Source organism: Nicotiana attenuata, unplaced genomic scaffold (genome assembly GCF_001879085.1).
Source record: "Nicotiana attenuata strain UT unplaced genomic scaffold, NIATTr2, whole genome shotgun sequence".
In the NCBI taxonomy this organism is placed as follows: domain Eukaryota; kingdom Viridiplantae; phylum Streptophyta; class Magnoliopsida; order Solanales; family Solanaceae; genus Nicotiana; species Nicotiana attenuata.
Window position 1 is genome coordinate 56,019 of NW_017670833.1, and position 14,780 is coordinate 70,798.

The window sequence follows — 14,780 nt, forward strand, 5'->3', positions numbered from 1 at the left end:
AACTCCCTTTATTGTACCCTTTCCGGGGGGTGTATTAGCAAAAGGAGGTGTGACACACATGAGAAGTAACTGACTTGGCCCAACGACGGACACTTGTCGACGGGTCTCTTGAGGGTCAAAGTCAGATAAAAAAAAAATTGTAGAGGACTCTTCCTGAGGACGGACCACTTGGACAGTACTCTTGAGGGAAGTAGTCCAGGTAGATTTTTCTTTAGTTTATTTTATGTTTTTAGGTAGTGTAGTAATTCTCCCTTGGTTTTTCTTTTGACCACGGTTCTTTTCCAAGGGCTTTTTCTTGAATCGGGTTAGGTAAAATTTTTCTTTCGTAGTTTTAGGACCACGATGGGTGAAGGCTAGAATGCAACCCTAGATGTACACACCTGAGAATAACACAAACAATCTGAGGGTGCGATGTCTAGGCTCGTTTGTAGACTCATACTTTGATGCCTTAATTTTGCACATCTTGTCTTGCTTGAACGCTTGTATGAGTGTGTTTATAAACTGATTCGGAATGAGTTACATGCCAAGTGTGTGTGAGCTATTACTTGCATTCTGTGCTTGCATGCGATACCTAGAACTTGCCCTGTGTGTTTGCAAAGCGAAATAGAAGCTGTTTGGTTTTAGAGATGATTGAGGCATTTCTTTAATAGCCTGTATAATTGCGAATCCACTTGTACATACTGCCATAGTTAACCCCTTTGAGCCTGAAGCCTGTTCATTGATAACCCTATAATAACCTACATCCCTGTGTTTGAGTAGTTTGACTGCTTGAACTTGTACCTCCTAGAAGCACTTGAATTATTAAAGAACATATAAAAGTCAAAGTGTGGGGTAGTAGGGGAATGGAAAAAGAGGAATCAGGAAAGAAATACTGGAATGGTGCAATGGCTGTTAAAAAAAAAGAGAGACGAAGAAAAAAAAAGAAGAGAAAAAGGCCAGTGCACCTAAAGAAAAGTGGGGGGGGCAACTATGAAACAAAATGTGGGAGAATGATTGGGCTGAACATGGAAATTGAAATAAAAGGAAGTTTGTATTAAAAGTGCTTAGGGAGGTTAGTCACTATATCCAAATTATATCCTACCCGTCCCTTAGCCTACAGTACAACCAAATAAAGACCTCTTGATCTTTGACTAAACAGCTCGATTAGTAGAGTATTACACTAGGGGCAAGCCTATGGTGTATCTGTGTGGCATGTGAATGTTCTTTGCTGAGAGTGAGTGAATTTTGTCTATCTATGGTTCCTTGTTGCTTAATTTTATATGTGTGGAACTTCTCTCAGATTTGTGATGTGAGGGCATATGACTCAGGAAGAAAAAGTGAGTTTTCACCTCTGTTAGAGTAACTAGAGTGAGCACGAGTGTGTCATGGCGTTAGAGTCTGCATCTGAGTGTGACTGTTGCACTGCTTAGGTTATTCGTTCATAATGGCGGGTATAGCATAAACTTCAATGCATCCAACGGTTAGGCCTAGAAGTGTGGTTTAACTTGCTCGATGACGAGCAAAGATTTAAGTGTGGGGTGTTGATAATAGGTGAATTTAACTATAATTAGGCCCTAAAGAACCACCTTCTTGTATAGTTTTGATGATAAAAGTAATAACAAAATGCTCTGATTAAGTGCTTTTCATGCTTTGCAGGTGATATATGACAAGAGAAGGCTATGGAGTACTTTTGGGATCAAATATGGAGAAAAACAGGCCAATCGTAAATTTTTGCCAAGTGAACCAAGCGAAGCAGCTCAAGCCAGGCCTGAAGAAGGACTGCCGCGGTTCCACCGCGACCGCGGTAGAACCGCGGTAGAAGACTGTCGCGGATAAGTTGAGATTCAGAGAAGGTGTGTGGCCGCGGTTTGACCGCGACCGCGGCAGAACCGCGGCAGAGGCGAAAAAGTTTAGGGACTTAAGTGCAAAACACGGGAGTTTTAGCCCAAAACCCTATTTTAAATACTAGACTTCGCCCAAAGGAGGCAAGATTTGTATTGGAGAATATTTTAGCAAGGAAAACAATTGTGAGAGATCACCAAAAACATCATATCTTCTTCTTCTTTAATTTTTCTTGCAAGTATGATTATGAATATTGTTCTAGTTTATTTACCCATAGTCATGAGTAGCTAAATCTTTTGTCTAGGGTTTTGATGGAACCTATTGAGGGATGAACTTCTTGTTTATGTGAATACAGTTTGCCAGTTTAATTTCTATTTGTTCAACTACGTGTTTGTTGTAGTTAATTGACAGGATCCTCAATTAACTGTACCTATTTAGTGTGCATAACTCGGGAGAGAGTGCATATTTAGGTTATTGTTGAACAACACCACTCCCAAAGTATAAGAGGGATCTATAACTGCGGGTTTAAAGGCGGGATTAGGAATAACAAAGCCTTGGGTGCAATCTTAAGTGAACTGTGATAATTAAAGCTAGCTAGTGTATCTTGGGAGAGTGCATTTAGTAAATTACTGTGATTACTCGGGAGAGATTTACGGTAAGAAGAGCGTTCATGATTGATAGAATGTGTTGGTGAATTTGTATGAAACATAAACAGAAGGAATTCCATCAATAGGGAAAATCAGTACCTTAGCGTTTTCTCATTATTGTTTACAGCCTAGCATCTTTAATTTGCAGCTATTAGTTACTGACAATCTTAGTTATTAAAAACACCATCAACTGTGATTCTCAACGTTTGGGAAATTGATTCTAAAGAGTTTAGTAGGTCTAAAGATAGTGATTGATAGGTTAATTCTCTGTAGATTCGACTCTGGGCACAATACTCAGGTTATATTTGCAACGTCCGCATTGTCCTTTTTATAAGGCTTAGTTGGGCGTGATCATATACACACTCAGGAACCCCTCTACGTAAGTTGTGATGTCCTGCTCACGAGAAGGTATTTGCAGAACGACCTTCTCTTCCCATTTACACTCTCTCCTCACAGCATCGAGGTGTTTTTCCTCAATTGACCTTATGTATCTCGATGCATGCTCTCGACGGCCGGGGACGTCGGGAGGTTTCTCGACTATAAAGCCCTTTTTCAAGGAAAAATTGATCGGTACGATCTCGTGAAGCGCCGGCGGCTTACCACCGGCCGGACGGGAAGTAGAAGTGGAGGTTCCTTCTTTCTGAGGACAGACTTGGAAGTTTTTGCCATCGGTTCTTTATAAAAAGAATGAAGAAATGAATAAACCAGCGAGGTTTTGAGCTAATACGGCGGAGGAACCGGTGGTGAAAAAGAAACGTATAGAGGATAATAGGTGTTGCAAGGTGGAAAAGTTCTTAACAAGAAGAGAAAACAAGTATATATAGAGGAAGGCGGCGACGGTTCATTAATATTGATGGCCGATCGGCTCTAACGTGCATTTAATGCTTTTGGGGAAAAGAACCGATGGGACACTACGATCATTTCAATGCTTACATCATAAAGAGTGATGCCATCATAAAGGACTTCGGGAATTCAAGTCGTTTCATATCATTTCATTATAAGAAACGCGGGGACTATCTGTATACGGTCTAAATTGGAGAGCTCGATTTCGAAGACTTGATCATACCCCGAGCTCGAGTTCGAAAGCTCGAAGTAAGAATCGACGGGATGTGCGCACCTCGAGAAGCAAATCGGAGACCCGTCATGATCTGCCTCGAGGATAGTACAATTTCAATGACACTCAACAGAGAGTGGGAATTTCACAAGGACACGTGGATTAGGGCATAAATTAAGGGATAAGATTTGTACGAAATAGTACGAGTCAGAACTAGGTTGTTATACAGCTGTACCAATAGAATTCTTTACCATAATTGGGAATGTATCATATTAGGGTTTTTCCCTCCTATATAAGGGGACCCCAATCATTTGTAAAGACATCTCATTCACTACAATAGAACATTCTGTTCTGCTTTTATCGTTTACCACACTCCACAATTGTTCTTCAGCTTTATTGTTTTTACTTTATTGTTCATAGTTTATTTGCTCTTAACTCACCTCAAGGCCCCCAAGATAATCGAGCTCGAGGTCCCTGTTGCTCTAACAACACTGGTTTGGTTCATCAATTCTTCTTACTTAAACCTAATATTACTTGTATATTCACTAGTATTGGAATAAATCACATATCTTTAAAACCACAAATCACTTTTAATTGTTACTCGCATTTTTCGAGGTAAACACAAATGTAACTAGCAATTTGACCCTCTACAAAAACATGATTATTATTATTGGAATTAGGATTACTACAGCAGTTACATCTGAAAATTATTTGTTTGCCAAATTTAATAATCACATCATCAAAGGGGAGTTTGCTATGCCATAACCTCCACATCAGAAAGGACATTTTAAAAGGAATAGCTGAGTTCCAAACCTTATCTATGAATTTAACTTTTGGGTTTTGTGATAATACTTGTCTTTTCAGAAATCAAAAAGAAAAGGAGCACACAGGACTAAAACCAACCGCGCGGACTAATTAGTACAAAGCCCTGAAACAAAAGATGCAATCTAGCACTAGCTGAGAATGAATATGCTTTCAAGTATTCATCGTGACCACAAACTGAGTCATAGAGGAAGTTTCTGCTATGAAATACATAAAGATTAGCGTATATAACATGTTACACTCAAAGATTACAGACAGTAAATGATCCTTTTGGTGCGGGAAAAGACAGAGCTAAACACTTAACCACAACTTGAGACGTTACTCTCAAATTTGAAATACGTCCTCTATTTGCTCTCTTCTCATTTGTCCTCTTATGTTCCAGAAAACAATTGGAATGAAAAAGAAAGTACACCCAATTTTATAAATTAAAAATAAAAAAAAATAAAAAAAAAGAGGTGGCTCCAGCAGTTCCCTTGTAGCTCCATCACACTCTTAACTGAGTTATTAGAAATTTCAACGTTTCAATTTTTACAGGCCGACTGAACAAACTACGAGCTCAGATCAAGACTACCGTTTTCAACGGTTACAGCAAACCCAGCTAGCAGGGGAATGAGTCAGGGAGGGAATCTGGATCCTGGAACATTTGATGACTGACTATCCATTAGTGCCATCAAAACTGCCTTGCGCATTTTGTCTTCTCTTTTCTCTCCAATTTTCGCCCCACATTTTTGCCTCCGCAACTGCTCTTTCTCGGTCCAAATCCCTGTTTAACATCCTTGCTGTTTCCCTTGGGGAATCCTCCTTCTCAGATCCTCCATCCAAGTCCGGCCATTTCCGTCCTGATCCTCCTCCTGCCCCATCTTCATTCCTGCATATTCTCCCACCTCTATCATCTTTATTTCTCTTATCATCTACCTGATTTGCTAGATAAGAAAGGGCAGTAACTACATCCCCGATTAGAGGACGAGCAGCAGCCTGTTCTTGGATACACATGGACGCCACAGCTAAAGCCTGGTATAGACCTCTCATTGGAAATTGTCCTTGCAGCCTTGGATCTGCTAATTTTGCAAACTTCCTACGATCATTAAACAGTGGCCTAGCCTGGATGTTTGATCACAATACAAAGGATAATCAATCATACAATTTGATAGCTGAGAGCATGGTATTTTCACACAAAGAGATAGACTCAATAATTTTTTAAAGGAAAGGAAAGACATGAAGTAGATTACCCATGCGACAAGGTTTTGTTCTCCCTGAGGCATGGTGCTGTCAATAGCCTTACGCCCAGTGATAAGCTCCAAGAAGACAACCCCAAAACTATAGACATCAGATTTTACAGTCAATTGTCCAGTCATGGCATACTCAGGGGCACAGTAACCATAAGTTCCCATGACCCTTGTGGACACATGTGACTTGTCTCCAGTAGGACCAAGTTTTGCAAGCCCAAAATCTGAAAGCTTCGGGAAAAAATTTTCCTCGAGCAATATGTTGGATGACTTGAAGTCCCTATAAATAACAGGAGGGTTTGCCTTATCATGAAGGTACTCCAAACCTTTTGCGGCACCAGCTGCTATCTTCATTCTCGTGTTCCAATCTAGTGGCTCTTTATCAGGAGGGAGATCTGCACTACGCTTATTCACATGAGATCACTAAAGAATACTAAGCCTAGAGCAACAAAATTCTGCAGTACAGGATTGTTCGCAAGAAAAAAATAATGAAACAGGTAACAAACAAGATGTGAGCTGAAAACATGCAATCAACAAAATGCCTGAGAGATCACTAACTAATACAATCGCAAAGCAATGAGAGCTCTTGGAACCATCATCGTATTAAGGACCCATGGGATAATAAGCATCTATTCTTCTTCCCCTTTGTCCTTAAATTATCTGTGCTGTGTATGGCAAAATTTATACAACACTGATTGACACTTCTGATTAAATTGCGGGGGTGTCACATAATAGCATGGAAAGAATGGCAGGTGGGCTTCCGGCAATTGGAGACTGGCAGGGAAACAACAAGGCAGCATTAATAATGGGAAGTTTGGAGTTTCAAGGTATAGTATGAAAATCTAATTGAGTAGAAAAACAATTATAACCAGAGTTAATTTGTAGAAACAAAAAGAATAGCATAGTTGAGATGAATTAACATACGGCACCACTGATTTTGAATGTGTGTACAATTCTTAAGATGAATGCTGTCATGGCAGTATAAGTCAAATTCTGGTGGGACAAGAAACAATACATCAATGGCAGCCATGGCAATTCAAATCTAATTCCATGTGCGAGGAACCATATACTGGAGTCATAACATAGCATCATCAAAGGCATAAGTATTGGTTACTCTTGATAACACAGTACTACATGTATAGATGTCGGCAGATAAGATGCAAAAGCAATGAGTACAAAACAGGTTTAGCCATCCTCATGAAATCAACTAGATGCTTCATGTGATCTCATGGAAGAGTTTCGTCAAATGAAAACTCTGGTACTGGCTGCCTGAATGCCTGCGAAATATGGTTTCTTCCATGCAAGTTATCATGATCTTTTCACTAAAAGGGAACTCTGCAAACTTTTGATCAGATTTAGACTTTTTATATAGTACCTCATACTGTTTACTAGAAATTCCCTAAGTTTTTGCTTACTCTGTTGCTAGGAACGCCGTGCTGTAATCAAGTATAATTCCTTCCCTTAGCTGCTTAATAGCATTAGCGATATAGTTCCTTTCTTTGAGTTTTTATTTATTTATGTTTATTGGAATTAGTTCTTCCTTGGTTCCATCTTAGCCAAGGATGGACAAGTTTATCTGTCTGCTAAATAAATCACAAGCACATTAAGAACTTCGAGTTGAAGTACAAAATTGCAGTTTGAATTCCAGTCACTTACATGCAACCATTTGAAATGCAAAGCTGAACAAAAACTGTAGTTTGAAAAATCACATATGTATCACCAAAGCAATAACCATATTACTCTCTCCGGTTCCCAAAAAATAGCACTATTACTATCCTGATTGTCAAACAATGTTTCTTTGACCAATATTTTTTAATCAATTTTTTTTATTAAAAGAAGTGTTATTCACGTGCTTCTTAAAGTTCATAAATAGGAATCCCACCATTCTTTTTTGGGACAGACAGAGAATATGTATACAATATCTTGCTGCATTTTATTGGGGTATAAGCCATTAGCTACATAAAAATAGAAGAAATATAGATCATAGAAACAGAATGCCATAGGTTACCATGAAGGTGATCCTCTAGTGATCCCAAAGGCATGAACTCGTAGACAAGAAGCCTCTGGTCCCCGTCAGCACAATAACCAATTAAGTTCACCAAGTTAGGATGATGAAGAAGACTAAGCATAAGCACCTCCACTAAAAATTCTCTATTCCCCTGAAGCCCATTCCTATCCAATTGCTTTACTGCAACAACCTGGGAAGATCAACCAACTATCATCAGACATAGTTAACTGAAGTTTACAGCAACAACCTGGGAAGATCAAGCATGTATACATAATTGTTGAATATGACATAAATTCAAGATTTTGTCGAATGAAACCTTGACAATGATTAGAGAACAAAAAAGTTTGAATTTGGATTTAAGAAGCTGAAAGATGGTACTTCTAGTATTTAAGTCAACAGAGTCAAATGAGATGAATATCTTATCTCCTTTCTGATCCTCTCAGAATGTTCAATTATTCACAACTAATGGCACATGTTGGACATGGCATGACATATCGTCTAACTATGTAAACTACCAAACCATTAATCTCTTATTATTTCTGTCATGCAGCATTTTCTGAGTTTCTTCACAGAAATTATCATATGAATTAAGAAAAGTAATGTAAGATTATGATAATGCCTTGCTTGAACATCTAAGCCTGAAATTTACCTCTTTCTCTACATACATTAATTAGCAGTGCTCCAAAATTCTAGAATCGGAAAATCCCGGAAAATATTTTCTTGGAAAATAAGTGATTTTCTTAATTATTTTCTAGTGTTTGGTTAGCCAGCAGAAAATAATTTCAGAAAAATATATAATCTAGGCAAATATTATGGAAGACGAAACAGGTGAGGGTGAGGGAGGAGTTGGGCGGTGGGGGTCCGGGTTTGTGGTCAAGGTTGGTGGTCGAGATCGGGGTTCAAGGTCGGGGTTTGGGGTCGGGGACTCGGGGTTGGGATTGGGATTGGGTTTCAGGGCCGGGGTCAAGATTGGGATCTAGGGTCGAATTTTCGAAGTCGGGTCCGACGTTGAGAGTCTGGGGGCAGGGGTGGCGAGGGTATGGATTGTGGGGTGAGGGTGGGATGGTTGAAAGAGATGTTTTGGAAAATAATTTTCCTACTATTTGTAGGCAAGTCATTTTCATTTAATTAGAGGAAAATGAGTTGTTAAGTAAAATGTTCTCCAAAACATTTAAGTCAACCAAACATTAAAAAAGGAAAATCATACCAAGCACACCCAATATATAAAACTACAAGGATTAAAAAAAAGTGAAGCCCGTTGTACAAAGTATTATGCATTCACGCAGATTCAGGGGAAGAGCCGCACCCCAAGGGTATTTCAAGTATTATTTTATAAATTATACTCCCTTTTTTTTAATTTGTTTGAACCTTTTTGGAGTACGAGGGTGAAATTGAATTTTCGGTGTGAATTCAGACAAAGATTCTTTAAGTTTTTTGAAATAAAATTTACGTAGTGAACAATTCAAAATATTTAAAAACTATTTGCCAAAAACATGGTCAAACAAAACCTTTTTTGACTCCCTAAATAGTAATAGGTTCATTCTTTTTGAAAGGGAGAGAGTAATATTTATCGAACTCTATGATAATGCCTTGCTAGTTGCTTCAACCCTTTGACATATATTTACCTATACTGCTAAGATACTCTGATTGGCAATACTCCTCACAACGTTAAGCGAAATGGTAACAAAAATGGTGTATAATTACAAGGGAAGTTTCCAGTGATAGCAATCTCTTCTTAAATGTCTATGATGATGACATGACTGTAATATGAAGGAATACATCTAGAAAAGTTGGCACAGTTTGTTAATAATTGACATTAACTCGAGCTTGCTTTATACAGACTTATTGATTTCTCCTTGAAGTATAACCAGAAGCCCTCAGACTGAAGCTTTTGGTGTAGTAGCACTTGTGAGTAGAATATGATGAGTTGATTCTTGGTTGTAGGTTGTAGAAAATAAAATGCCTTGAAGAACCATAGTGAGCGTAAGCTACTGATTATGTATACCTATATCGTTTTTCCTTTTGCCTTTTTTTTCTTAAGTTATAATAACATAGCATTTCAGCAAATCACAACCCAAATTAAACATAATGTTCATCCCCACCAAAGTTAAATGACTCTGTCCCTGAGCAGACTAAAGGGAGACCAGCAATGGAACTCCACCAGATTTTGTTATGGCAAGAATAAGCATCACAAATGTCCTGCACTACCTTTTGATTTTCTGTGTTCTACTATTAGGGTTATTTAATGCCCACAGGCCACAGGGTGATTGAGGTGAGTGTTATGCAAGTTTTTAGTTTCAGACAAGAAAATAGAAAAAGAAAACCAAATTGGATAAAAGAAACAGCGAACTGAACATTAGACAGCTAAAAATAGGTACAAATTCTGACATCAATACAGACAACTTGTTCTCTTGCTTCTATCTATCTCTCTTACTTTCCTAGTCCATCACCTCCTATGTTCAGTCTGTTGGAAATAGTAAAATGTTTTAACTGTCTAGGTTCATATCCCTACTGAGTTATCAAGGTGTGCCTTTTGAGTCATCCTACAAATGTTTATTAGTTATGGTTCATGTAACTAGGAGTTCAAGGGTTGATGTAGTAGTTATACTATATATATGTGAGTCCTAATTGCTCGGACTTGGGCACGGATCTGATATGGGTGCAGATCTAAAGCTAGGATCCTTCATGATCTAAATCTTAAGATACGGCGGTACGGAATCAGGTGCGGATTCGGATGCGAGGATTCGACTATATATAAAAATAGAGCTATAAAAGCATCCCCTAAATATGAGACATTATGTGGAAGACTTACATGTAGTTTGTAGAGTGTAGCAACTCAATCTTTTATTCTCAAGTTGTAGGTAGCCCTCTAGAAATTCCAGTAGCTTTTGTCTTGAAAAATCAAAATGCCAAATCTTATCTCTAATTTCTCCGTATTTTTTTGTCGGAGTACCTAATGTTGATTGACCAGATACGTATTCCACACCCATACTGGTATCAGTGTTCATACTAGATTTCTTGTTTGTTAATGCCAATCTTGGTGGGAGGGAGATAAGGATATCTCGTCCTAACAATGAATCAAATGAAAGTGAAAGAAATTGAATTTCACACCTTTTTCCTTTACTGATGGACCAATCATTCCCGGAAAAAATCCTACTCTTCCTTATTATTTCTATTTTTTGTATTTATTACTTTTTTTATATGTATAAGAAAATTCTATATAAAATCGAAATATTAAATAATATAAACTAAAATAATAGAAATAAATTCAATTGAAATAATTCCGACACGGGTGCAGCACCACAAATGAAGAATCTGCGCAACTTAGTCTGAGTCTAGTGTGTTGTTTCGTAAAACTGAAGTCCTTTAGAATGTTACTATTGTGCTTTAAGTTTTCTCTCCCTTTTCCATCCTTTTTGTGCCTTATGATGTTACGTAGAGCTCATATTCAGTATTGTCAAAGGTGCGCTTAAAGCGCGCTTAAGCCCTAAAGCGAGGCTCAAAATATGTTGAGCGCTTTGCCTCGCTTTGTGGGCGCTTTAGTATCGCATTAAGTCTCTAAGGCATACTATTCCTTGCCAATGAGTGTAATCATGAAAATGTGACATTAAACAATTGATATTTCACTCTATCGTAATTTGTCTCCAATTTCTTTGTCCATCTATTTGTTATTCATGCTAATAATTATTAGTCTTGGACTACATATACATATTTTTACTTTTTCTCCGGTTGCGCCTTTTTCCATTAAAGCCCACGCTTTATTTGTGCTTTGCGCTTAAAGCCCCAACGGACCTTAGAGCTTTTTTGCGCTTTTCGCCTTTGATAAAATTGCTCACATTGTATTACAACAAGTGGTATCAGCGCGTTTTTATGATCCTAGAAGCTGAGAAGGCCAAAAAAGGGGCAACCTTCATTGAAGGTGCTTCTTCGGGTTTAAGGACCTGTTGAGAGGTCTATTTGAAGATAAGAGACCCGTCTTGGATGATTTCACAAGACACGAAACAAAAGAAGATAGAGAAATCTTTCTTGAATTTTGCTTACAATAACTAAAGGTTAGAAGAATACGGAGAGTGAATTGTATGCACATGAGACTATTCAATTTAGATCAATTCAGGAAAATTCATGGAGAAGTTGAAATTATGAATGAAATGTTTTGTCCAAATCACCAACCTAGTTTCTTTCAAGGATCATCATTGAAAGCAAATTTGGAAGGCGACAGAACGAGGATGCTGAAAATGAAGCTAAAATAAAGCAATTGAACAGATGAAAAAACATTTTAAAATTGAGGGAAAATGTTGGAAACAGTATACTTAAATGTTTAAGTGTCAGGTTTCATATGTCTTTTGAGTTATCCAATGTGTGTCTCGTTTGAGTCATCCTATAATATTTACTCTCTCTATCCCAATTTATGTGATGGTATTTCCTTTTTAGTCTGACCAAAAAATAATGACATTTTTCTATATTTAGAAACAATGTAACTTTAAACTTTTCATTTTGCGCTTAATAAGATAATTTATAGTTACACAAATATACTAAAGTTTTCCCTTCTTTCTTAAACTCTGTATCCAGTCAAACACAGTCACATAAATTGGAAAAGTATTAGGTATGGTTCATGTGATTAGGAGTTCAACGGTTGATGTAATATATATGTATGTATTCCAGCATTGTCAACGTCAGAACTACCAGAATAAGGAAATCTTAAATAATTGTAGACTGGAGGTCATTTTATGTGGCTCCTCTTCCTACTTTGAAGCGCATGGTAACAACTGCTGCTATAAGAATCGCCTATGCCAGAATGCGGCCTTCATACTGCTACCCAAAACGCTCTAATCCCAAGGAATAAGGGTGTCGTCTGGTTGCATGATAATCTGAGAGAACTAAAAGACCAAGCATCAACAGGAATTACCTGACCGCTAGGTAGTCGCCCTTTATACACACGTCCAAATCCTCCTTCACCTATAAAAGATTCTGGCCTGAAGTTACTTGTAGCAGCTGCAAGCTCACGGAAAGTGAATGTGTGTGCAGCAATCTGAACGTCAGGTGCATCCTTTAGCCCCAATAACTCTCTCTTCGAACCATTGATACTTCTTGTTTTCAGTCTGTCTGCTCCTGTAAATAAAACAATGGAGATCCATAACTACCGGGAAAGATCTTCATTATGACATGTGAAGAGAAAAGGGAAAAATTCAAATAGACATTTGGAGTCCAAATTCTATTCCAAAGTTAGAAGAGGATACTTTCCGGTTTCACTATGGAGGAACTCATGAAAGATTTAATCTTAAGTCCAGTTCAAGATTGACACGAACCAATTCCATACCAAACAGAGACCCTCCCCAATAATCAACCAGATCAAATTAGAACCATAATCCCCCATCTCATTTCCACTGTTGAAAAGGTAAAGAAGGAGGCATCACCTTTTCTCTTTTTTCTTTTTTACGAATTTCCATCTGGATATATTGGACTTGTACATCAAATTCAGCAGAAATACTTAATTGGATAAATCAGATAGAGCAAAAGAAAAATTCAATCTTGATCAAAGACCGTGTAGAAACAATAGGCACCCAGTGAGCAACACCCAAAATAGAGCCAAAACAAATCAATCTTGATCAAGATAATACTTAATTACTTTACTGATAAAACTCAAATAAAAAGAGAGCTGAATTAGGCACCCAAATGAACAACACCCAGATCAGATTAAAACATAGTTTACATAGAAAGAGATAACACCAACCTGAAGATAACCTGGATATATTTGAAGGAGCCGTCAGATGGACTTCCTTGCGATCATCTCTCTGAGGATTCAGCTTCTCCTCTTCCTTTGAATCAAAACAGGAGAAGCAACCCATTTAAATATTAACCCTCCAAGATCCAATCTTTTCCAAAATCCAATCTATGGATTTATTTTCAATAAAGTTACTTTATAATCTCAATAGAGGATATCTACCTATCTGATCAGCAACAACTTCAAGAAAATTAATGTTTCAAGATCGATGGATAGTTTGAAGATTGTTTGTGGGGGAGGGAAGATTAATGGAAGTATAGCGTGTAGAGATAATTGCTAGTGTAGACTTGTGACAGAGTTGTAGCCGGCTTTTCATTAACATTACACAGTTTTTGCTTTCTCTCTTTCTCTCTCTTACCACTATCATTGTGCAAGTGTGCAAATGCTCTAAAGATATATAGATATATATTATTTTTATTATGTATTTCCCAGTTCCCACTTACTGTATGCATTCTAATTACCTTTGACCAAAACTGTAATCTCTCTTTCACATTTAATGAATATAAGGATTTCACATTTCAGAGGAAGGATAATAATGTCTTTGTCAGATATTTTCTTTTCCTTTCATGCTCGGTTCGGTTTGGATCTGTTTTTCCCTAAAAAGCAACCAAACCAACTAAGTCGATTTTTCAAATATTATAACCAGACCAAACCAATTAAGTCGGTTTTTCTCGATTCGGTTTATGTCGGTTTTTCGGTTTTTTTTCGGTTATTTGTCGGGTTTTTCTTAAATATAAGACATACACTACCAAACACATATTCCGGCGACCATATTTTCAATGTAACACTATCAAATCAATTGCACTTTGAGAAATCTATTATTTACCAAGATATATTGATGATAATTGAATCAAATAGTGATGAATAATTTAAGGACTCAATTAAAAATATGTTATTTTTAACGCGAAATGGATTCTTACACTAAACAAAAGAAACTACCAATCAAACTAGAATGTAAAGGTAAAGAACTATATTAAAAGTGCAAACTATTAACATTTACCATAAAATTTTTGAAACTTTGTATAACAATATACATATTTATAGGTGTAATAATAAATTTGAAATAGCTACTCCTATAGTCGGTTTGGTTCGGTTTTTTTCTGATTAAAACCAAAACCAAACCAAATTTGATCGGTTTTTAAAATTTAAAACCAAAACGAAACCAAAAAGTATCGGTTTTTTTGGTCGGTTTGGTACGGTTTTCGGTTTGATTCGGTTATTCGAGTTTTTATGAACACCCCTACTCCTAAATTAAGGTATGTACTTAAACTGGTTCCCTAAATATGCCTAGCATCACTATAGTCTATGGATATTTGTGTATACGGTCAAAATCGGGCTAGTCCTTTCCGTGTGACTAATGATTGGAGCGCGATAAGCCAAGGATCAGCTTCGTATTATATCGAACTATGGTACAAAGTCT

The 14,780-nt window shown here is 37.4% G+C and overlaps 1 protein-coding gene across 1 annotated transcript; it reads right to left on the bottom strand.

Annotated features, from left to right (window-relative positions):
- Positions 1–4,529: 4,529 nt before the first annotated feature.
- Positions 4,530–13,750, bottom strand: LOC109243754 (serine/threonine-protein kinase PBS1). The gene is made up of 5 exons (XM_019410736.1): positions 13,310–13,750; positions 12,485–12,687; positions 7,579–7,768; positions 5,574–5,965; positions 4,530–5,445 (listed from the first exon to the last, which is right to left on the bottom strand). Exons 1-5 carry the CDS (start codon positions 13,422–13,424, stop codon positions 4,999–5,001), a joined length of 1,347 nt encoding a protein of 448 aa, XP_019266281.1. The 5' UTR covers positions 13,425–13,750; the 3' UTR covers positions 4,530–4,998.
- Positions 13,751–14,780: the final 1,030 nt, after the last annotated feature.

Bases quoted from the DNA above. Each gene is read 5' to 3' on its own strand.
- LOC109243754 (XM_019410736.1), bottom strand. From the start codon at position 13,424: ATGGGTTGCTTCTCCTGTTTTGATTCAAAGGAAGAGGAGAAGCTGAAT. The intron at 7,769-12,484 runs GTAATTCCTGTT...TGATCTTCCCAG, and splicing joins GGCGACTACCTAGCGGTCAG to GTTGTTGCAGTAAAGCAATT. The intron at 5,966-7,578 runs GTAACCTATGGC...AGCGTAGTGCAG, and splicing joins ACTAGAGGATCACCTTCATG to ATCTCCCTCCTGATAAAGAG.